This window comes from Cynocephalus volans, chromosome 7 (genome assembly GCF_027409185.1).
Source record: "Cynocephalus volans isolate mCynVol1 chromosome 7, mCynVol1.pri, whole genome shotgun sequence".
Taxonomy (NCBI): Eukaryota; Metazoa; Chordata; class Mammalia; order Dermoptera; family Cynocephalidae; genus Cynocephalus; species Cynocephalus volans.
The window spans coordinates 2,891,529-2,914,224 of NC_084466.1; the positions used below are offsets into that span (position 1 = coordinate 2,891,529).

The following is a 22,696-nucleotide window of genomic DNA, read 5'->3' on the forward strand; positions in this document are numbered from 1 at the left end:
TCCCTGTTCTGAGCATGGCAGATGAGAGTGGCATCCCTAACAGTGAGACCTGCAACTTCAGTTTCCTCTCCTGCAGCTTTCAGTTCTCTTCTCTAATCTCATTTACCTTCAAATAGTCTCAAACTCTAAATTTTAAAGGCAAATGTGATATTTTCCAGGATCAAAAATTCATACCATACCAGAATCTTAAAATATAAAGCCAAAAGAAAACATAAAATCAGTATACATACAGCAAACACATCAAAGAAAATAAAATGACATATTTTGTGACTTAAGAAAAATAGTTTAATAATTACAACAATGTAGTATAAACATTGTAGTAGTCAACACCAGGACATTGTCTGTGACACTTAAGAGTTCCTCCCAGCTGTCAGTGGGTGCCCTGGACATCCCAGAGTGGAGAACTGATTGGCATCAGGGAGGTCCCAGCGCCTCCGCACGTCCACAAGAACAGACGTTGCCGAGCACGAGGAGGAGTTTCAGGTGCTACATCCCAACATGGTCTAAAACTGAAAGTGCTTCACATCTACTGGATAAGAAATGGCTTTATCTCCTCATCACAAAGGCGAGAGCAGAGGAGCGGCCCTGGGGGACAGCGCCCCCTTTCCACGTTCACATCAAATCCCACCACTTGGGAGTTACAGACAGTAGGGCAGGTTTAAAAAAAAAACTGCTCTCAGATACATTTTCTCTGCTCTCTAAAAAGCCCAGGAAGAAACCAGACCCGCAGAAAGAAAAGGCAACGCATAACATGAGGATCTCCACAGTCACCCCATTCACGGGAAGGGATGTTAAAGATGCAAGTGTTCTCATGAAATATTTCACTCTCATCATTAAGGCAGGTTCTGTAAGAGATGCGTCCTGGGTTCCAAGAAGATGTGCTTAAGCTAACTCTGGGTGGAGCAGCTCAGCAACATCGCCGGTCACCAGTGGCGGAGAGAGCAGAGTTGTTCCTGAGTTAAAATCTGCTGACAGCAGCAAACTTCAATACACTCAGATTTAACTGTTCCCCACTGCGATGTCTCACGCATCCCCAAAAATCGACTTGTAAAAATAAGGCTTACCCAGAAAAAAGGCTTGATCTTTAGTTGTGCCAGCATGAAAGAATAAAATGCTAAGCACAGAGTTGGCAACTTTAGTTGAAGATCCCAGTGGGGCAGGAGGTGAAGTGGGGGCTGGGCCCACGCTGGGCAGGAAGCCGGCGGGGCTCCCTTGGGCACCAGAGGGCATGGAAGAGCCATGAGCAGCCAAAAAACTACCGTCAAGGTTGCCCAGTTCGAAGGCATCAAAACACAAAGGATATGGGCGCAGGTGAGGAGCAACGTGACTAACAGATCTCGAATCACAAAGTCCCATGTGATGCCAACAGATTGTTCTGAGACCTCTGAGTACATGGTGCTGCAATTCTGGGTTTTAAAGATGTAACACTTGTTCTCTGTAAAAGTTTCTCTCACTTTAGAACTGACCTCTTCAAAGGAGGGAAAAACACAGCAACGTTCCTGTGGTAACCATTACCTACTAACTTATTTACTGCTGAAGCAGAACGAAAACCTGGCCCTGCAGGCTCTGCCCTCCTGCCCGGGGCTCAGGCTTCCAGGAGCCGGGCTGGGCCCGAGGCCAGCAAAGCCAGGTGAGGCCAGGCTTCCCTGCCCCGCCTCCCCTGCATCTGCACACAGTGGGGAAGATGTGCCCAGTTTTAAACTTTCACTACTCAGTTGAACTTAAGATGTGTATTGCTTTGTTCTTGCTGAGAGAGGGGAAGGTTTATTTTCACTGAGCAATGCACAGGGCTGGCTGCACCTGCTGGTGAAGCGCTCTCGGGGCTGACAGGGACACCCGCCATCCGCATCAGCTCATGGCATTACTGTTCATGTTCCTCAGCTGTAGGGACATATAATAAATAATACATTTTATTTACAGGTTCTAGTTCTCCTCCGGGGGAGGAAGAAACAGTGCACATTGTCGAGTTATTAAACGAGCCTATACAGAAAAGTCTGTGTGATCTCCCAACATACACGCTCGACAGCCACGGGATGCAGACAGCAGACAAGGGCAAGCCCCTGTAGGTGGACACAGCAGTGGTGTCTGGGATGTCTTCAGATTCAGGGCTGAGCGCAGGAAGCCAGTGTGCCACCCTGGGAACTGTCCCATGTCTGTGACTGTAACACTGCTTTAAGAGAGACTTTCCAATGGTACGGAAGTATCTTTGCAGACATAAATAAGGTTAAATTGTCTAGGCATGCTGCAGTGGGAAGTGCTTTCACAGCGCTGTGGAGACGAGGGTGCTCCAGATCAAGGACGTACCTTCCAGAAGCGTCTACAAGAGCGTCTCCCTGTGCCTCTGCTTCCAATGGGTACGTGAACATGACTGCTAATTCATGTGACCAGAAAGGTTAGTGGAAAGGAAATTCTAACAGGGGTATTAGCCCAGGCATACAATCATGGATATGCATTCAAAAGGGAGAATTTACAAGAAATATGTATATGTAATATTTATATATTCAGTGGAAAGTCTGAAAAACCAGGACTTTTTGTCAGTCACTGTACTTATTGCAAAATGAGGCAATTGAGATGTTAACAGAGTGGGATTAATGCAGGTCCTCAGTGTCGATACCTCATATTTGGGTTGTTCGGTGATGCTGGGTCATTTCTATTCGCATGGTAAACTCCAGCTTTTCCACGCACAGAAAGCAGGACGGCTTTCCGCCCAGAGCTGCCCTGTAGTCCTGAATGTCCAGCTTGGTCTCGTAACTGGTCTTTGACAGAAAGAACTAAGGGTGTCCCTTACAGATTGGTCTCATCCCATGCAGGATCGTTCATGTTCTTTAGAACTTTCCTCACCAGCTTTTCTAGGTCTTTGCGGGCTCTCTGTTCTTCCTCTAAAGATTTCTTCATCTTCTTGTTATCCTGTAAAATAAGCAGACCACAATGTGCTCACTATCTCTGGCACTAAATAGGGCTTCCTTCCCCCACTTGCATATCCTCAAGGAGACCTCTGAGGCCTCACTCAATGACATCCCGTGTGCAACTCCTGCGGGCCATGAGGTCAGAGGGGGTCGGCAGAGCTTCAGGTCTACACAGATGCTGTGGGCTCCTCTGTGCACAGTGCTCCTGGGAGCCAAGACAAATCACAGATGAAAAACAGTCCTAACAGCTCTTCAGCTCATAGATGAACCTGCATACAGCACACGATAAGAAAATGGCTGAAAACAGCAAAAGCAATTGTTCTATCCATCCTCCTCTTCTCCTCTTTATAACTACTCTGAGAGGCAAGATAACAGTGACTGCATGAGCACAGAAGTGAGTAGGTAGGACTGCTCCTGCACAGTGTGAACAGGCACTTCTCGGGGTGTGTAGAAAGCATGCACAAACATAGGTGTCCTGTTGCAAGGGGCAGAGCGTGAAAAGGAGAGCTCATCACACAAGGCAGAGACATGGCTGGCAGCCGCAAGGAGAGGCTGGCATGTGTCCAGATCCACAGGGCGGCCTGCCACAGCTTCTGCCCAGTCCCTCCCCATCCCAGGCCATGCTGTCCCCACGTTTCTCCTTGGCCTCCAGCTCCTACCACCCAAAGCTGGAGGCCACAGCCATCCGTCCATCCATCCAGATTACACAAGTGGACCAGTGCACAGCACACACCTGGCTAGTCAGCCAGACTGACTGACTTGTGGCCCAGCTTCTGTGCCATGGCAGAGACTACAGAGTTCTAGATATATTAAACTATTGTCCTGACAGAATTTGAGATGGTGTATGACATCAAAAACAGTCAAGTTAGAGTTTAAACAAGTCACTTTAAAAATTCATTTCCTGGTCCATCACACCCATGGAAGACCAATTGTTTTATTTGCTGAAATTCTGAAAGACATGATTTCCTTTTAGTATTTTTTGGCTTATGGACAATCAGCTTCATTTTTAACACAGTGTTTTCCTATTTTTTCCCACTAAAAAAAAAAAAAAAAAAGATTAAAAAACCAATTATGACACACCTGTCTCAACTCTTGGACTTCATCCTTCAATGCGTACACAGTATCAACAAGACTCCTGAAACAGGAAACAGAATAAACAAGTAAATAGGACAAGGCACCAGGAGGACTCGCAGGAGCTCTTATGGGAGATGCTACAAGCCGAGTGTAGTGAGCGGCCACTATGCCCAGCCCTGTAACCCCTAAATCTACAACTTCAAAACAACCAACTTCCATGCATAGGAGCTTAAATCGTGGTCAAGATTAACTCCAATCTAGGAAGAAATTTATTTATTTTTTTCCATGGATGTGTTCTTTTAATTTAATTTAATTTTATCAATATACAATGTGGTTGATTATTATTATTATTTTTTTTTTTTTAAAGATGACCGGTAAGGGGATCTTAACCCTTGACTTGGTGTTGTCAGCACCACGCTCAGCCAGTGAGTGAACCGGCCATCCGTATATGGGATCCGAACCCGGGGCCTTGGTGTTATCAGCACTGCACTCTCCCGAGTGAGCCACGGGCCGGCCCAATGTGGTTGATTATTGTGGCCTTTTACCGAAACCTCCCTCCCTGCTCCCTTTCCTCCCTCCCTCCCATCAACCTCATATCTGTTCACTTGTCTTATCAACTTCAAGGAACTGTAACTGTTGTGTCGTCTTCCCTCCCCCCACCAGTTTATCTGTGTTTTTATTTATTTATTTTTAGCTCCCACCAATAAGTGAGAACATGTGGTATTTCTCTTTCTGTGCCTGACTCATTTCACTTAATATAGTTCTCTCTAGGTCTATCCATGTTGTTGCAAATGGCAGTATTTCATTCTTTTTTATAGCAGAGTAGTACTCCATTGTGTAGATATACTACAGTTTCCATATCCTCTCACTGATGGTGGACATTTGGGCTGGTTCCAACTCTTAGCTATTATAAAGAATGATGCAATGAACACTGGAGAACAGGTATACCTTCATAGGAAGAAATTTAAAAAGTGAAGTTCCTGAAGCCATGCCCCAGCCCTTGGGGAATTTTTTTGACTCCACTACCGCACAGGAGAGGCCGCCTGCCTGCTGTAAAATACTGGAAGACACTTACTTTTCTTCCGTCACTGTCTGACCATTACTTCTAGTCTCTTCAACTATAATTTTCTCTTCTTCCGGAAGCAAAACTTGTGGAGCAGATTCTTTGCGTGAACCTAGGGTCATTAAAAAAAAAAAAAGAAAAGAAACCTCAGGTGAATACCAGGTAGAACTAAGAAAAATAACTTGACTATATAAGATTATTCAGTTTTTGAATCAGATTATGGATCTTTTAAACCCTAACACTTTCAACAAATAGTAAGTTACAGGTTCTGAGCATATTGCACCGGTTAACCACATTTTGAGCTTTAATATTACTCCAGGAATTTTAGAAAGACATGAGACCAAGCAGAACATATATACTAAATGTTTATAAATCAAATAACTGGCAATTAAAACATTTTGCTCTACAGCAGAATTTTAAAATAAAGATGAAGACGATATAATAAACTTTATTATTTGGTTCTTCTATAAAAAATTTATTCTACATTCCCTGGAATAGAAATGTTTTTCTAAATGAAACAAAGTAAACTTTCACAATGCCAGAGGACTGTTCCTGCCATTTAACCAACAACAAAAGTTTGCGTGGAGCAGCCTCTCAATAAATGTTACAAAATATACACTTGAGAAATTAATTGGGAAATCCAAATATTCATTTTAAAAGGTTAGGAAAGAAGCAAATCTTATTAAATAATGCTTAAACAAAAGATTATTTTCTTAACGATTACATAGCAGAACACATAACATCTATATTTTTGAAAAATTCTATCAGATGCAAATTGGAGAAAGGATATAATCGAAGGCAAAACACAAACACTTGCAAGTGGTATCATTAGAAATCCAACACTCCTTGGACAAAGTGTGCTTAACTGTTTGAAACATGCAAAGGGACTGCAGAAACAGTGGTTCCACTTGCTTGGCTGTTTTTTCTGGCTTGCCCTTTGTCTGTCTCCTACGAGCATCAGACTTCAACAGGGGCAGCACTTGCTTTGTGCCCTTGTCGTCATGGGAAAGCACACGTACAGACGTTCAGAGATGGGATTCTAAAGGCAGTTCAGCAGCGTTTTACTGTGAGCCACGGAGCAAGACTGACGACTGTCAGAGCTGCGGGCGCGTGGGCTCATGAAGCCCTCCCCATGTGCGGGGAGTACCTCCGGCACCTCCACGCAGCACGCCAACGGGAGAGGAGGTTACTGCCACGTGCTGCCCTCTGTGCACCTGCACAACCTGCTCCGTGGGTCTCACAGACAATGGAGGGCACCCACACAAGACCCCTGCGAAACCAGGAGGTCAGGGACTGAACACATGACATGCCGAGCTCCTGTTACCTTGGGGGTCAGCAGGTAAGATGGAGCTCTAAGTGAGCAATAGAGTACAGCTCCAGGTTACCAGCACAAGCTTCAAGAGAGACATTTTACCCCAATACAGGGAAGGGCCTTTATGTGTACTGGGAACCATCTCAGTCCTGTGACCAAATGCAGTCCTCAGAATTTTGTCACAAGCTGTAACAAGTTGGTATATCTGAATGTATTTATAAATTTGTCAGATACTATTTCAAAGACGACCCTCCCACTGATGCCATGGTTACTCTGTGCCAACCTCCCGTGGCAGTAGACCCACCACTGCAGGGAGGCAGAGGGCGTGCTTCCTGCATGTACCCTCCAGAGCACATTCCACCCACCCTTTCCCATAGAGACCTGCATCGCAGGAGTAACTCTTCAGACAGAACCTAATGAACTACAATTGTGACATGGTCCCAGAAAGGAACACATTTTTAAACACATTAGTAGGCTGACGACACCCATGATCCCCAGAAATCTGTGATAGGGTCCAGAGGACAAGAGCACAAACGCCCCTGTGCACGGGAGGGCCCTCGCCTGCTCCAGGTGCCTGCGGCTCCGTGGGATCACAGGAGGAGCCCTGGGCTGCGGGCATGCCTTCTTCCAGGCCTTCCCTGGTCAGTGGGGACCGCTGCTGGGACGTGTGGGCCACATGGAAGAACACTGCTTAGGCAGGAAACCAACACATGAAACAAATCATAGAAAGCATGGGACCAGTCAGGCGACGATTCTCCTGCACTTCCAATACGAATGCAAACCGGACCCATGTTTTCATAAGGAAAAGGTAATTCATGTGCCATTTGCCCAAAAAAGCACAAGAGGACTTACAAAAATTCAGATGTTTATACCGCATGTGCAGAAAACAAATGGCTCCACTGCATCCTCCCTGTGAAGAGGTAATTGGTATCACTGCTCAACGTAGCCCACCTCCCACTCTTCCCATGGCTGTCAGTCACCTGCTGTCCTGCTCTGAGCCCAGGTGGCCCCCATGTTAGAGCCAAAGTGTCAAGTGTCACATTCAATTCGTGATACATTTCTTTAAATGGATTAGCTCATGAAACAAGCTGAAAAAAGTTTTTATGTAACTGCACTTTAGGCAGGTTAAACCTCATTTCCTTCTGGTTATTTTTGCCTCTTCTAGCTTCCTAGACAACCTATGCCAATTCTGTTTCTGGCATTATAGTTTTTAAATGACACAGAATCAAAAGGACCTCCACTTTGTAAAGAAGGGGGTCAGACGGGGGTTGGCTGTCATGCAGAGAGCCGGCTGGGCTGTCCCTTTCACACCCCTCTGTGGTGACTCTCTTCGCTACCTCGGACACATCACTTATTCACTAAGTCTCAATTTCATTACTTGGAAAACAGAGTAACAAAACTAAACACCTCTGCAGAGCTGTCCTGAGGATTAACCTAATATTACATTTTATAACTATCTTTTACCAGATGAACTCATAAAAATAAAACCCATTCCATTATGTAACATCATTAATTTGAGGAACTAAAACCTGTAAGAACGGGTATTATGGTTACATATCTATGACATAGGTCTTATTTTTGCAAATATGATGGTAATTCAAAAAGTCCATGGAAAAATAAAATTGAAAGATAACTGAATCTTTTCATGGACTTTCTGAAGTATCCTTGTGCCCTTTAAGCACATGAGAAGGATTTAATGATATACCATAAAAATGTAAGTCTGAGAATATTCAGGAATGTACTGATTCCTGAAACACACTAATGTGAAAAATGCCATTTATGGATCTGACGGTGAGCTAGGAGGCTCATAAATGAAGATCATTTATTAGCTGCATAGAGATCCATGCAACACTAATAATCTGCCTAGTTTCAATATAACATATTTCTTTAAAATGAAAAATTTTATAGCCTTTCAACAAAACAATGAAGGAATGTTTAAGAACAAAGTTTTAGAAAGCAGGCGGATTTAACAAGTTGTCTCAGAAATTATTAAAGAACTTTTGGAAGCTTTATAGCACATTTTTCCTGAATTACCTGGGTCGGAAAAATAATTTAAAGGCAGAACTACCAGAGAATGTTCTACTGCTTCATTTAAAGCCACCTAACAAGGGCTCAGACACAGATAAACATATTCATGACATTTCTGGCACAGTCAAGATCTGTGTTTCCCAAACTTTTGTGTTTCTGGGAAAGAGGGGTTCTGCAACACATCATTTTGGGAAATGCTACATGCTACAGCTATTACCTGGAGATTCACAAGGCATCTTTAGCATGCTATAGGTTTTGATAAGGTCTGCCAAAACACAATAATTTAATTCAGCATTTCTGAAATTCATTTGAGTGCTGAACTCTTTTTTTTTTCTTCCAACATCGATATTAGCATCTTACAGTTGTCTGGATAACAGTTTGAGAAGTGCTAGACTAGCTTATATTCCTGTCTGTGTCTGTACATATAGACACAAAATTTCTAGTTGGTGGTTATGGTTATTGTTTCCATATGGAGGTGGGAATAAGAAAAACATGAATATAATAGAACAATTTATACTTCATGCCAATCCAATACTTTTCAACCTGGAGGACTCCAAGAATGTGCCTGCAGATGCCTGGTACCCACCCAACACCAGCTGAGAAACACAGCCGCAAAAGTGCTGCAGAGCCACTATCAGGGGCCCCAGTGCACATAGCTGGAGACACAGCAGGCACCAGGACCCTCACTCAAAGGTGAGACCTCAAAGCCTGAGAACATGTTTGTGTCAACATGAGCACAAAAGTAAAAATTTTAGAGATGTTTCAGAATCCTGCTCCTCCTGGCCCGCCCCCCAACATTCACAGATCCCCAGAGATCTGTGGACCTTAGTTTAAGAAACACAGATCTGATAAAATATTTCCATCTTTTAGACGAGATGACTTGCTCCGGCCAACAAAAGATTAAGGACCTGTCCCCAGGACTCTGAATCCCAGCTCCCGACCACCACCTTGGTTGTGCAAACACAATTCAGGACCTTCTCTGACGACACACAACTGTGTCAGGAATATAGGTGCCCACTATCAAATCCAGGGCAGCATCTGGGGTGTGTGTGTGCGCAATCAGGTGAGTCTGTCTGCACCAAAAGCTTAACAGCAAGTTAAGTCTGTCAGAGAAGGGAATATGCCTAGCTGGCTGGCAATCTAGTACACCTATGGCAAAACTCACATGCCTTCTTAAATTTATGATCTTTCTAAAATCTACATCTTATCAGCCAAAATCAAAGGAACTGTCAGAATGGAGCAAAATATAGTAACACTGAAAAAATCTATTTAATAAAATCTCTCCAGAAGTCATCTAAGCCACTTTATAATTTATGGCTGTAGACTTCTATCCTAATTTATTTTTTCTTAGGAAAAGGAAACATGGCTTGTCTCTTCACAGAGTTCTTAGCATTTGTTTATCGTTTGCATCTCGCACCTGCTACCAGGTAATTCCTTTCCTTTCATCTTGCTTCATTTTTCTCAGTCACCTGGATATGCACTTTATAAAACAAAAAACTGACCTCAGTCTAAATAACATCTTTTAAAGTTGTGCTTTTTCCCTCTCATGCACAAACATGATGTTTCTTTCTGAAGACAAACCTTCCAGTGATGTACAAGGAGTGACCTTGAATTGTCTAGAACACATTTAACCTAAGAAAGCGTGAACTGTCTATCAAGGCAGAAAGTGCTCGCTGCCTGGCCTGCCTGTGTTAAGACTCCATGTGCGAGCAGCAAAGCCAAATCACATTAAACTGCACACTGTTGGCTATTATTCCCACTCCCCCATGTAACAAATATTAAAAGCCACAGGCTAGCAAATGCAAAATTTATTTCAACTGTACATAACAGATTTTTTGTTTTATAAAACAACACTTCATTGCCATATGCAACCACAAACAGTAATACGCACGCTGTACAATACAATGCAACATTCAGATATACATCCAAGCGAGTTTTCAAATGCAGCCACCTACTAAAAATGGCTTTTCCCATTCACAGATAAAGAGCACAATATATAGATTTTTTCAAGATCTTACACCACTATATACATATTACCGTGTTTTGACAATTTTATTCAAAACACAATTAATATAGCTTATTATATATTTGTGGCAAGTGTTAGTTCAATGGGAACACTATTTAGGCCATTTGCAAAAGTTCTGATGATGGCTTGACCCTTCCTTCTAGTTCAGATTCATCCTATCATTATAACACTAACTGTGCACATAGATATCACAGAATTGCGTAAACATAAGGTACTACTATCAGCATGACTCAAGCTCCACAAAGGCAGAAACACTGGCCCTCTGGATGCCATATCACCACTGCCACAGGAGAACTGTCTTTTTGGGCCTGTGGCACTAATACTTCTACCCGGGTCCCAAAAGCTGACGGTGACAAACATTCAAAACAAATGCAAACAAAGAAAAAGTCAGGTTATTATTGTGCTGTGATCTCAGCATCAAAAAAAATCATCATCAAAATGGCTTTAACTAGTACAGAAAGGAACGACTGTAAATTGTCAAAACTTTGGTGTGTAGAATATCAATGAAAATGTCTCATTAAGACAACCAAATGATCTTTGATATTAAAGAAAAATCCAAGTGCAGCAACTGCATTTCAATGTTGTAATATGTTGCACAGGATGGAGGCAAACGAAGCTTACTAAGGCATGGCAAAGGCATCTCAACCAATGCACTAGTCATTACAGTCTCAAAGCAGACAAAAAGATACTCTACTATTAATATCAGAAAAGATGAATATTCTATGTAATATAAAAACAAAAGTACTTCTAAATCCATTGTATGATATTTTTCAGTAAATATGTAAACTTCATAGTTACCACATTTCCCCCAAAATTCCATTTGCTATTTGGCTGAACACACCCCGACTGTGCTGGAGATTAATATTGAATTCTGACAAATTTTAAAAGATTGCACCTCAACATCCTTATTTATACTAACTGATATAGAAATACAAAGTCCTCAGATGGCATAAGCAGTCCAGTAGCCACTTGCAAGAGCTGCCCTCACGACTTCTGCGCTGTCACCTTCCCCATACAGAATAAAGTGGCCTGACTCTCTAGACCATGGGCTGCTGCCAGGAGCTCAATGGCACCTCCAGGCTTGTGAGAGCAGGACCCAGCTCCCAGGATAGGACTGATATTGCACAGAGTTCACTCTGCACAAACAATATCACAACACTGAACACAGGTATGGTGAAGGATGGGGCGGTGGGAAAGAGAAATCACGGCCACTTGTAATTACAGCCACCCTGAAGAAAGGAAAAAATGTTATTTACATTTATATGACATCTTGTTTTCTGAAGCTGGTTTCAATAAATACTTAAAAGACAACTGGTAAGGTGCCATTTTAACACCAATAGAGCATGCGTGGGAGAGGACACAGTTCTGCCCCTCAAGCAATGACCAGATGCGGACAGATGTGAAGAATGACACATGACATTCAGTTCTTTCTGAAGCAGAAACTAGTCCAAATGAGGCCCGTGAAAATTCCTTACAACAAATCCCAAGGAAGTGGGGAGGCTTTTTAAAAAGTGAGTTACGTGGCAACCTGGGAAGTCACTGGTGGACTATGACACCCCATTACAACAAAGCATTAGGACTATGTATGGGGTTCAACTGCCTGCTGAGTTGACGTGTCCATGGCTCTTAAGACAGTGTAAGGGTGACGTCAGGGGTGCAGCCAGGCTGGGGCAGAGGCTGGAGCACTTGGTCTTTTAAGGGTACCAAATGCCTCTCTGAACGCAGGCTAGCGCACACTCACAGAGACTGAATGCTTCAGGTTTGGACTTTAAGCCTTTAGCACAAAGGTTTTAGGATAGAGTGGTGCAGCTGGCTGAGTGCCATGTGACAGAATCCCTGCAATTCAGACAGTTTGGTGTGACAACGAGAGCAAATGTCTGAGCTTTGACACTGTACTCTGCCCTCGGAAAGGAGAGCCCCCGCCCTCACAGCCATGCTGCAGCACAGAGAAGAGCGCAGAGCCGTGGGGTGAAGACAGACTCTGAAAGCACATGACACCCACCCTCCGCGCACCTGCCATCGTTCTGCATGATGACCAGGATCCGACCGTCAGAACCAGACTCACAGTACTGCTGTTGCACCTTCTTCTTGTTCCCCTTCCAAAACTACTTGATCAATGTGTCACTATACATAAAAAATTTAGGTCTCTCTATATAAGGCCAGAGTCTCCTCCATGTTGCTGGCATTTATATCACAAACCTGTGTGGTTTCAGTATAAAATTTAAAAGTGTTCATACAGCTATATCCAAAAAGAAATGAAACAGTTGCTACACCGAGAATAAAAAACCAAACCATTTGGAGCTGTAAAACAATAACTATCCATTAAGAGAAGCACCCTCAGGTATAGGCTCATGTGAATATACCATCTCCCTTCAATAGTCAGTCATCGAATGTATACTCGAATTGGCAATTAAGCCTCCACAAAGTACAATGGGACATATCAGGAACACTCTCAAAAGTTGTTAAAATATCACATAAAAGAGACGAGGAACAGCAAGAAAACATCTAAGAAAAGCAGGCTGTGATACAACAAGCATTTGTTAAGAAAAGCTCAGAAGTGCGTTAGTTCTGGTGAGAGATATATGAGCAACAGCTCTTACGAGATGCAGAACCCATTCTGTAACTATGGGCTGTCCATATACTGTCATAGTCAGAGTCTTCTGAGAGGTCTGAAGGCTCCAAGCGGGAAAGGCTACTGCGACGACCCAAGGAGTCTAGACTTGGTTGGTCATCATCAGCCAAGACGTGATTATGCATCAGGTCAGTGCCTTGCCATGCTAAGACGGGCAGACGGAGTGACAGGTGTGGACAGGCAAAGGTGGGAGAAAGGGAAGGAGAACAGACAGGAAGAGCCACAACCAAAAACATGAAACAAAAGCAAAAGGTGATGGGAAGAGAAGGAAAAGAGAAAATATTGTTAAAAAATGGTAACAATGTTTAATTCTCCTTATTTATGGCTGGGTTTTAATAATCAACTTAGCACAACCCTTAGAATAAACCAGATCCATCATCATTTAAATAATTCTAAAACACAATGTTGCTTCCAAATTGCTCCTTTTTAAAGATACTGCTATAAAGCTCTCATTTAAGAAATCTTTTCTAAATTATGCCCAGGTCTAAAGAATGACTGTATACATGCTTCGCGACTAACCAATTCTATTGCACATTCTATTAACATTAAAAAACAGTCTCATTTAGAACATTATTTGTAAAAGGCACCATTTATGTGGCTAATTAAAACTTGTTTCCTATTCAGTAAGTGGATGTATTAAAACACTTTGAAGTATTTTTGACTGACTTCTTCATCTATCTCTCTGCCAACCCTATCAATCACCAGAGGGGGTCTGAACTTACCTCATCAGTCTCTAACCACCATGAGAATTTCGGAGGGAGAAGGGGACTAAACCGCGTTCACAGCCCTCCCACCACCTGTGCACAGGGCTCGCCAGTGCTCAGGGCATGGGTTCGCAATGTTACCGATCCTGACGCAGACCTGCCACTGTCAGGCAGAGACGTGAGCTGATAATGCCACCATGTTAGAGGGAGGACGACAGAAGCAAGTGGTGCAAAACGGCAAGAGAGAGAGAACCCATGAGCGGAGGCAGCTGTGAGTAATGCCTGGCCAGGCAGTGGATGCAAGAGGCATGCAAGGCCGCTAGGGCTGCCTGCTGCCCGAGGCCCCATTGTGATGGTGAACTGCAAACCTCAGCAGCCATGGGCTCCGTCCCTGTTTCTACTCCTGGATCAAAGTGACCTCTGCCTCCAGACCATCGGACGAACTAAATCACGATAGTCTGTGAAGGCCATTCCTTCCTTGAGATAGAATCAGTACCAAAGGTGTCTGGTTTGTGGAGCCTTCTTGTACTTACAAAAGTACACTGAACAGAGCTTAATATCAGGTAAAATATATTACCGTTCTACAAACTATTTTTACTAAGTATTTAATGTGAAAAGAGCTGCTTTCACTATGATCCCATTTCCAAATGTCACATACAATTATAAGCCCGCAAGGCCCCAGAGTGGTTTGCCCATAATGTCAGTGAAAAACTCCACATACTGTCCAGTCCTCTTCTTGCACAGGAGAAAAGGAGACACATGACACAGGCAACGTGACCAACAAAGAGCTGCACAGACTACAGGCCTCTCCTTTCCAGCAGCCGGAGAAAGTGAAGCCCCAAGCTCGGCACAGGGAGCAGCCCCTCGTCACTGGCGAGGCATGGCCAGCACCATGGCCCTCGCAGAACTCACGAACCTGACCAGTCCACCTGAGACCACTGGGCTACAATGCTGTCTCAAGTAACTAAAAGCGAGATGACTCATTTAAAAAACCCCTCAAGTTCAAAATCCAAAAATCTGTGGCCACATTTTATAGCCTATAACTTAAAATACAATCACCACCAAACTATGAAACGTAATGCCTTTGATCACAATGATCTGTATTTACAAATTACTGCTGATTAGACATACACTTCCTCCACACTGTGACAGGTTACCCAGGCCTCTCAGTTTCTCTCCTATTCCACTGACAAGTTACTACAAATAGGTATTTTCACCAGAGTATAAACCAAAAAAAAAAAGATAGTGCTGACCCTTGGCAAAAAATCTTAAAGTCACAGGCAAGATATGGTGCAGTACTGACAAAATACTAGAAATCACAAAAATGAAGTTTCTAGACAATCTACAGATCGTACCAGAGATGTAACCCTGCTAGCCTTATCTTCACAACTGCAGTTGTCCTTAACAAAAGCTAATGCAGCTGAAAAGTGCTTTTCCCACCTTTTCCTTTTTCCCCAGCTTTAGTTTTAAACAGGGCATGATGCTCACTCGAGCCACCACTCGGCAGGTGATGAAGGTGAAGACGTGGGGAAGGAGGTGTGCCTCGAGTCAAGGTGGAAAGGGACCAGAGCGCAACACCTGAGAGAGCCAACTGCTCCTCAAAGTCACGTGTAAGTCATCCAGTTCTCAAAAAAACACACGAAAAATACAACCTAAGAAACAACGGCAGAAAGCACCCCTGTGGCGCCTGAGGCACCCCGCTGTGTGCCCCAGCCTCCCGGCCCTCCAGGCTGCAGATGCCAGCAAAGGGCACAGGCCCCTCTCTTCTGAATGAGCAACATGTGCCACTACATCCACTGCTACCATACTGCACCACACTCTCCACTGCTGGGGAGACCGAAAGGAAAGCTAACTTTTTATTGTCCACACAACAGAGCAGATACTGTTTTCATTTAAGATACTATACATAAGACACAGGAAAATTCCATGGTACTGAAATCTACCAAATAAAAGGCTTTTGAAGTGTTGCTCTAGCGTCATATTTGTGGACAATTCTGAGAAGATTAAAAAAACCAAAAAATACCCCAATATTACACAATAATTTAAATAGCTGAAATAACTAAACTGATCTTCCACTGCCTTCCAAATACATCTTCTCTAGGCAAAAGAAGCTTTATAAGTTCAGCTAGTACCTTAAACTTAAATGTTTCCCAGCAGAATGTCATCTAGAAAATCAGACACTTATCTGCCAATAGCCCAGGTCCTGGTCAAGTGATTCAAGGACATGAGGCTCATGCTGCTGCACCACCCACTGTGCTGCTCAAACCTCACACTCTAGGAACAGCTCAGGCCAATGAGCTGTGCGACGGGCCCACCCAAGCAGCTCCGTTTGGATTGCGATTTGAAACAGTATGAACCCCTGCAATTCCCATTATGTCACTGTGAAACTTACTCGAATTCAGCGTTTGCCGAGTTTTGGCGCTTGTGCAGTAAGCTTCAATGACTTTCAGAATCTGAGCATCTTCTTCCAACGCAGCCGTGCCTGTCAAGGGATGAACACACTTCACAATCTAACTAAAAATTGCTAGTACAGTTAACCAGATGAAGGCAAAGTCATCGACTCCACTAAAAATGACAATGAAGATCACCCCTCCTTTACTTTGTCAGATAACTATTTTCTAAATAGTTATAAAACAGTTATTTTCAAAGTGGTTTTTAGTTTTTAAATTTTTTTATCTGCAACATATCTGGCAAAGGATTGATATTCTAACTTTATAAAGGTTGTCTTATTAATTCATAAGAAACACAGTACCTCCACCCTCAAACTAAAAAAGGGTGAGAGACAGGAACAAAGAGTACACAAAAGAAGACACAGTAAGAAATGATGTTCAACCTCACGAAGAAAAGAAATGAAAATCACAACAATGTTCTCATGTGTTCACACACCAGCCTGACAAAAACGAAAGACCGGCAGCTCTCGATGCTGGCATGGACAGAGAGGGACAGAGAAGAGAACACTTCACTTGGCTGGTGGGAGTGGACACAGCCACACCTCTCTGGAAAGGCCACTGACCATATTTATTGAAGGCCCTTAAAAGGAACATTCCCTCTGATCCATGAATTCCTACTTGGAATTTAAGAAAGTTATAAAGCCCAATCTAGAGTTCTTCATTAAACTGAAGATTATCTAGACACTGACCACCTACCCTCAGAGATCATAGGTACCGACTGAGAATAGAATCTTCCAGAATAATAACACCTAACAGCATCAGCACCAGGCACAGCACCTCACAATCAGCTAGTGTTGAGTACATATTACACATACTGTCACATGATCCTATGGCCAAACTATTTTCTGTTTTCCTATTTCTATATTTTCTAAGACATTACTTGGATATATATATTTACCCACTCTAACAAAAAATGTGGCAAGAAAAGAAGGATAAGACATTTATAGCTGTACAATAATTATCCCTCAACGTCATTTGAGAGAGTAAAATATATACCAGACAAGCCATATATTCACTACTAGAAGACAAACTGCAGAAAGCCAGCACCCGTCGCTCCTGCTGCGCACGCTGTGGCCGCGGCTACATGCCGTGCTCCCACCCACAGGCACCCACGGGCACTCACTTTTCCTCAATGCGAACTCTTCATCTGAAGGCTTCCTTTCAGGTTTGCGCTTAGGGAGTAGCTTTTTCATGGTCTTGGGACTCTTACTGAGATCCTAGTGAAATAAAAAGGAAACACGATGTTGATATACTCCAAAGTCAATCATTCTTACTGGCATATCAGAAAAAGTGTCAAGGTGAGAAGTATTAAACCACGATAGCCATTGTTAAGAGCTTCCAACTTCTCTCATACTTTGATTTTTTCTTTGCTAGCTGCTGAACATTAAAATTAACAGGGCACTTTCAGTATTAGTCACTGGCTGACATTTCTCCTTAACTCTGATAAAAGCCCTCGTGGTCCGTGGATTCACTATTTCTGTGACAGTGCACAGCAGAGATGCTGCGGTGAGTGGCGAGCAGGCTGGCAGCATCTGCGGAGGAGGGAAAGGACAAACGGCCAGAGCACAGGACATCCAAGCACACTCTGGAGGGAGAGCACAGGACGGGGCTGCTGCTGATTCTGGAAGAGACCCACCTGGTGAGCTGACTAGGAGGACATGGGCCTGCTTCAAAGAAAGGTAAGTGAAAAACAATTCCTTTAAGAAAAGGTTTTGAAGCCTCAAGGGAGAAGCAAGGGCACGAGCTTCGGGAGCAGAGGCTGCGCACAGCCAGCATACACCAGTGCAGGTCTGTGCACATCAAGTGGTCTGGTCTGATCTGTGCAACACATCCTCTCCAGAAAGTGCAGGAGACAAAGGCAAAAACTGAGCAAGCAAGACACAGTCCTGTGGGGCAGGTGAGGTTTTGAATGTCAAGCATGTATGAAACACTGGTATCAAAAAAGGCTAACTCCCGCGTCACTTCAATATATAAGCCATTCATGAATCCCAAAATGAGGACCTGACACCCAGAAGGTGAGACGCACTCGGGATGAACCAGAGCCAAAGCTCAGAGGAAACAAGGCTTGATTTTTAAAGTTCTCTCTTAAAAATCTCATCTGTAAAAATAAAAATTTAAAAAGCTCTTAGAAACGCAGCAGAAATTAGTTCCAGAAGAAACACATACACGGTGTGCTCTCCGGCTTCCCCAGTTGACAGTGAACAGAGGTGCAGGGGCTGCTCAGGGTGCCCAGGCAGCACGCATGCACTGGGGCGAGAGCAGCTCCCCACACCCTGCACGACCCCTTCTCACCGGCCCTGCTGAGGTGCTCAGTAACATCGGAGAGTCCAGCAGAGCAAGAGCAGCCGATTAATCTACATGAAAACGTTAACGTTCGCTCAACACCTCCTCCCTCCCCTTTCCGCTTCTTTGCCTAACAGTTTTACCCCAATTTTCTTCCCTGGTAGTTAAATCTCCACCAGTTTTCAGCAGCCTTATCTCACTTTATCTTTGGACTAAACACTAAACTATACAGTAAAAACACCAACATTCTTCAGGCCCATGATAAAAAAAAATTAAAATTCTGACTTGAGCATATGACCACTAGAAAGGTATCTGCCATGGAAACAACCCAAAAAAGGGCTGATTATAATTTCTTACATGGTACTTTTCTATGGCTCTTAAAAATTCCAAGGGCTGCCAGTAAGGATGGAGAGAGGGCCTGCGCCAGCTCATGGCAAACACAGCCCTCGACTGGACGTGGAGGCTCACCACCAGGCCCCGCTCACGCACTCACTCTTGCCCACACGCATGCTCACGCTCACGCTCACGCACACGGCCGCATCCACTCCCACGCACGCCGCTCACACCACACTCCTGCTCACATACATGCTCACACGCACACAGCCGCATCCACTCCCACGCATGCCACTCACACACATGCTCACACGCACACAGCCGCATCCACTCCCACGCACGCCACTCACACACATGCTCACACGCACACAGCCGCATCCACTCCCACACACGCCGCTCACAACACACTCCTGCTCACACACATGCTCACGCACACAGCCGCATCCACTCCCACGCACGCCGCTCACACCACTCCTGCTCACACGCACACAGCCGCATCCACTCCCACGCACTCCTGCTCACACACATGCTCACACGCACAGCCGCATCCACTCCCACACTCCTGCTCACACACATGCTCACACGCACACAGCCGCATCCACTCCCACACACTCCTGCTCACACACATGCTCACACACACACCCACATCCACTCCCACGCACGCCGCTCACACCACACTCCTGCTCACACACACACAGCCACATCCACTCCCACACGCCACTCACACCACACTCCTGCTCACACACATGCTCACACGCACACCCACATCCACTCCCACGCACGCCGCTCACACACATGCTCACATGCACACCCACATCCACTCCCACACACTCCTGCTCACACACATGCTCACATGCACACCCACATCCATTCCCACACACTCCTGCTCACACCACACTCCTGCTCACACACATGCTCATACGCACACCCACATCCATTCCCACGCACGCCGCTCACACCACACTCCTGCTCACACACATGCTCACACGCACACCCACATCCACTCCCACGCACGCCGCTCACACCACGCTCCTGCTCACACGCACACAGCCGCATCCACTCCCACACACTCCTGCTCACACACATGCTCACACGCACACAGCCGCATCCACTCCCACACACTCCTGCTCACACACATGCTCATACGCACACCCACATCCATTCCCACACACTCCTGCTCACACCACACTCACGCTCACACGAACCACACTCATCATTTCAATTATCGGCGTCCTAAAGTGAAAATATTTCTCTGAATACACCTCCCAAGACACTTCCTTTCCTCATCAAAGTAGGTTTAGGTAGAAGTGTAAGAAACTATATTTATGGAAAAAGACTGTATTTTAAGTGCACCTAGCGTATACAAAAGTACAGGATTGGAATGGAGAAGAAGGAAGACTGCCTTACGATATCTTGCACATGAAAGGGGAGCTGCCTTAAATAACTTTTCCTCACTTTTATTTATAAGTGTTCTCTTCACCTCCAATAGCTCCTGGTGACAAAATGTAGGGCTCCTGGACTGCACCACAAACGTAAAGAGCAGGTCAGAAGGCGCAGCAGCAGAGCGTGCGAAACAAAGCAAGTCCCGCACAGAGCGCACGTTCAAAAGCGTCCTGGGCTGCACAGGTCTGGCCCTCCCCTTGCAGGGTTTGCCGCAGGCTCTCCAAGCCCCTGAAGCAGCAGGAGTGAAGAGGAGAGGACAAAAGCAGGCCCTTCTCCACAGTTCTGAAGAAGCTAATCTGTATCTCGTATGTCACAGACAGAAATGTAAGATTTTCATTTGTGAATTCGTTGAAACGGAAAAAACTGGGGTGAAGTACAGAACAACAAATCTAACTCCCCAGACCTGAAGGCATGTCACTGCTGTGTGGCGGTGTGAGGGACCGCGGGACCTCACCTCCTTGTAGCAGAGAGCAGCGGATGGTCGGAGGGGAGGTGCAGGCCGCAGGCAGCTCAGGCTCCAGGGCTTGGGGGTTTTCGGAGGCTCCAAGGGTCCCCAGTTGATGGTGGTGTGCGGGGTGCCGTGGTGGGAGGGATGGGGGAGCGTGTGGTAGGCGGGCGCCAGCGGCACGGGCTTGCTGTCGGCGTGCTTGCTGGATGGCGTGATCGGGTGGGAGGGGAGCTGCCAGGGCAGAGGGGGTAGAAGAGCAAACACAGAACTAAGACCCCAAGGCTCCCACTGTGAGAGGAACCTGGATCACACACAGTTCATTCGTTCTTAAAAAACACTCCCAGCGAAACAAGCCCCAGGTTATTGTTTCCATCCCACCTCTGACTCCCAGCAGTCAGTCTCTGAGCAAACGTGTCTTGTGCACCCCTGGGCTGGGTGTGGGGCTCCCCACTATCTGCTCAGGCCAGGGCCGTGCTACAGTCAGAAGGGAGAGCTCCACGCTGGGGGCTCCAAACCCAGACACTCCAGCCACATTTACTTGCCTGGAGTAAAGTTTGGAAAAAGGTACTTCATTTAGTATAAGTATCAAAATTTTATAAAATAGGGGTGGGCAAAACTAGGGCCTGACTCCTGCTTTTGTTTTTAAAAAAGAAAAGACAAGAAAGAAAAGCAAGGAAAGGAAAGGAAAGGAAAAGAAAAGAAAAAGGAAAACTTGTTTTCCTGGCACACAACAAGACTGTCCTTGTCCCTGGCTGCTATTCGTGACAAAGGCAAAATACAGCTGCAACAGAGACCTGTAAGCTGAAAATATTACCACCTGGACCTTTATAGAAAACCACCAGTCCCTGCTATTAAACAAGTTATTTTCTTGGAAAACTCAGCTCTAACCAAAACAATGTTTGTCGAAATCTAATTTCTCAGAGGAGCATGTTATTAATGAGGTTTACATTCCTGAAAAACCCAAAAACATCCCATCACACTGACAGTTAAATGATAAAACATTAAATAAAATAAGAACACTCAAACTCAGCCAACTCCCTTAAATTAAGCAATAACAGTGGGGAGGGCATACTTGATGGGAGAACGAGTTGAGTGATTCTGTGAACTGGAAGCTGGAGTGAGGCCGTCATCCTAAGGATGGGAACACAGTCTGAAACTCAGCTGGGAGGGAGGGAACGCCCACACAAGCTGATGCCCTGGCATGCAAGAGCAGAAGTGATAAACCTCCTGCAGTAACTACGTGCTAACTGTGGGGGAGTGGTGAGACTCACACTATGCAACCACTATAATTTTTTTCAAACTAAATAACTTACAGATAGATAAAATTACATAAAGCATCCCTTTTAGCATTAATGTCACAGTAAGTAATGCCTGGCTTTGTTTCCCCTCACTTGAAAAAGTCAGAAGAGGTATGCTTTACGCTAAAATTAGAATGTGATTCAAGATGCGGGGAAAACACATGCTCCCATAAAACGGACTCCCTACAAGAAGGCCGGAGAGCATTTCAAATGTGAGGCATGGTGCCGTCACACGGAGGGGCTCCATCACTCCCCGCTAAAGGGACCCTTCCCAGCTGCCAGTGATGTGAAAACAAACACTGTGATGCCAGGCCCAGGCGCAGGGCACAGCTGGCCTGTTGTAAAAGTGAACGGAGCCTAGTCTCACACTGTGAAAGGAAGCGTGGATGGAAAGCACTTCCACTGCTCTTTACACGCCACTGCTCTTCACAGACACACTTGCACACACGAGGGTATGTTAGGAAGTTCAGGGAAAAACGGAAGTAAAAGTTAATACAAATCTTCCCAACTTTCTGAAGACCCCTGGGATCAATTTAGTTCCATGAAAGCTAAGTGTCTTCAGTATTTTGAGAAGTATGGGGAAGTTATAAATGGCAGAACCACTCAAAATGAAATGTTAAGCTAAAGCAAATAAGTAGTTTTAACCTCCAAATTGTTGAGAGAAATAGAGTGAGGCCATGAAACTTTGGTCAAAAT

General features: G+C 44.8%; 1 protein-coding gene across 7 annotated transcripts in view; it reads right to left on the bottom strand.

The window, feature by feature from the left end:
* Window positions 1-1,894: 1,894 nt before the first annotated feature.
* The window catches only part of ARHGEF7 (Rho guanine nucleotide exchange factor 7), a 158,913-nt gene continuing 138,111 nt past the window's right edge, over window positions 1,895-22,696 (bottom strand). For 5 of the 7 annotated variants that reach the window (XM_063103169.1, XM_063103168.1, XM_063103170.1 and 2 more), the window contains 6 exons: window positions 20,709-20,933; window positions 17,319-17,412; window positions 16,138-16,227; window positions 5,056-5,155; window positions 3,987-4,041; window positions 1,895-2,907 (listed from right to left, as the gene is read on the bottom strand). In XM_063103169.1, coding sequence (XP_062959239.1) covers window positions 2,785-2,907; window positions 3,987-4,041; window positions 5,056-5,155; window positions 16,138-16,227; window positions 17,319-17,412; window positions 20,709-20,933 — 687 coding nt within the window. In that variant the 3' untranslated portion in view covers window positions 1,895-2,784. Of the gene's footprint in view, window positions 2,908-3,986; window positions 4,042-5,055; window positions 5,156-12,907; window positions 13,187-16,137; window positions 16,228-17,318; window positions 17,413-20,708; window positions 20,934-22,696 lie in introns of those variants that run through there. The other 2 variants (XM_063103174.1, XM_063103171.1) reach the window with 2 other exon arrangements.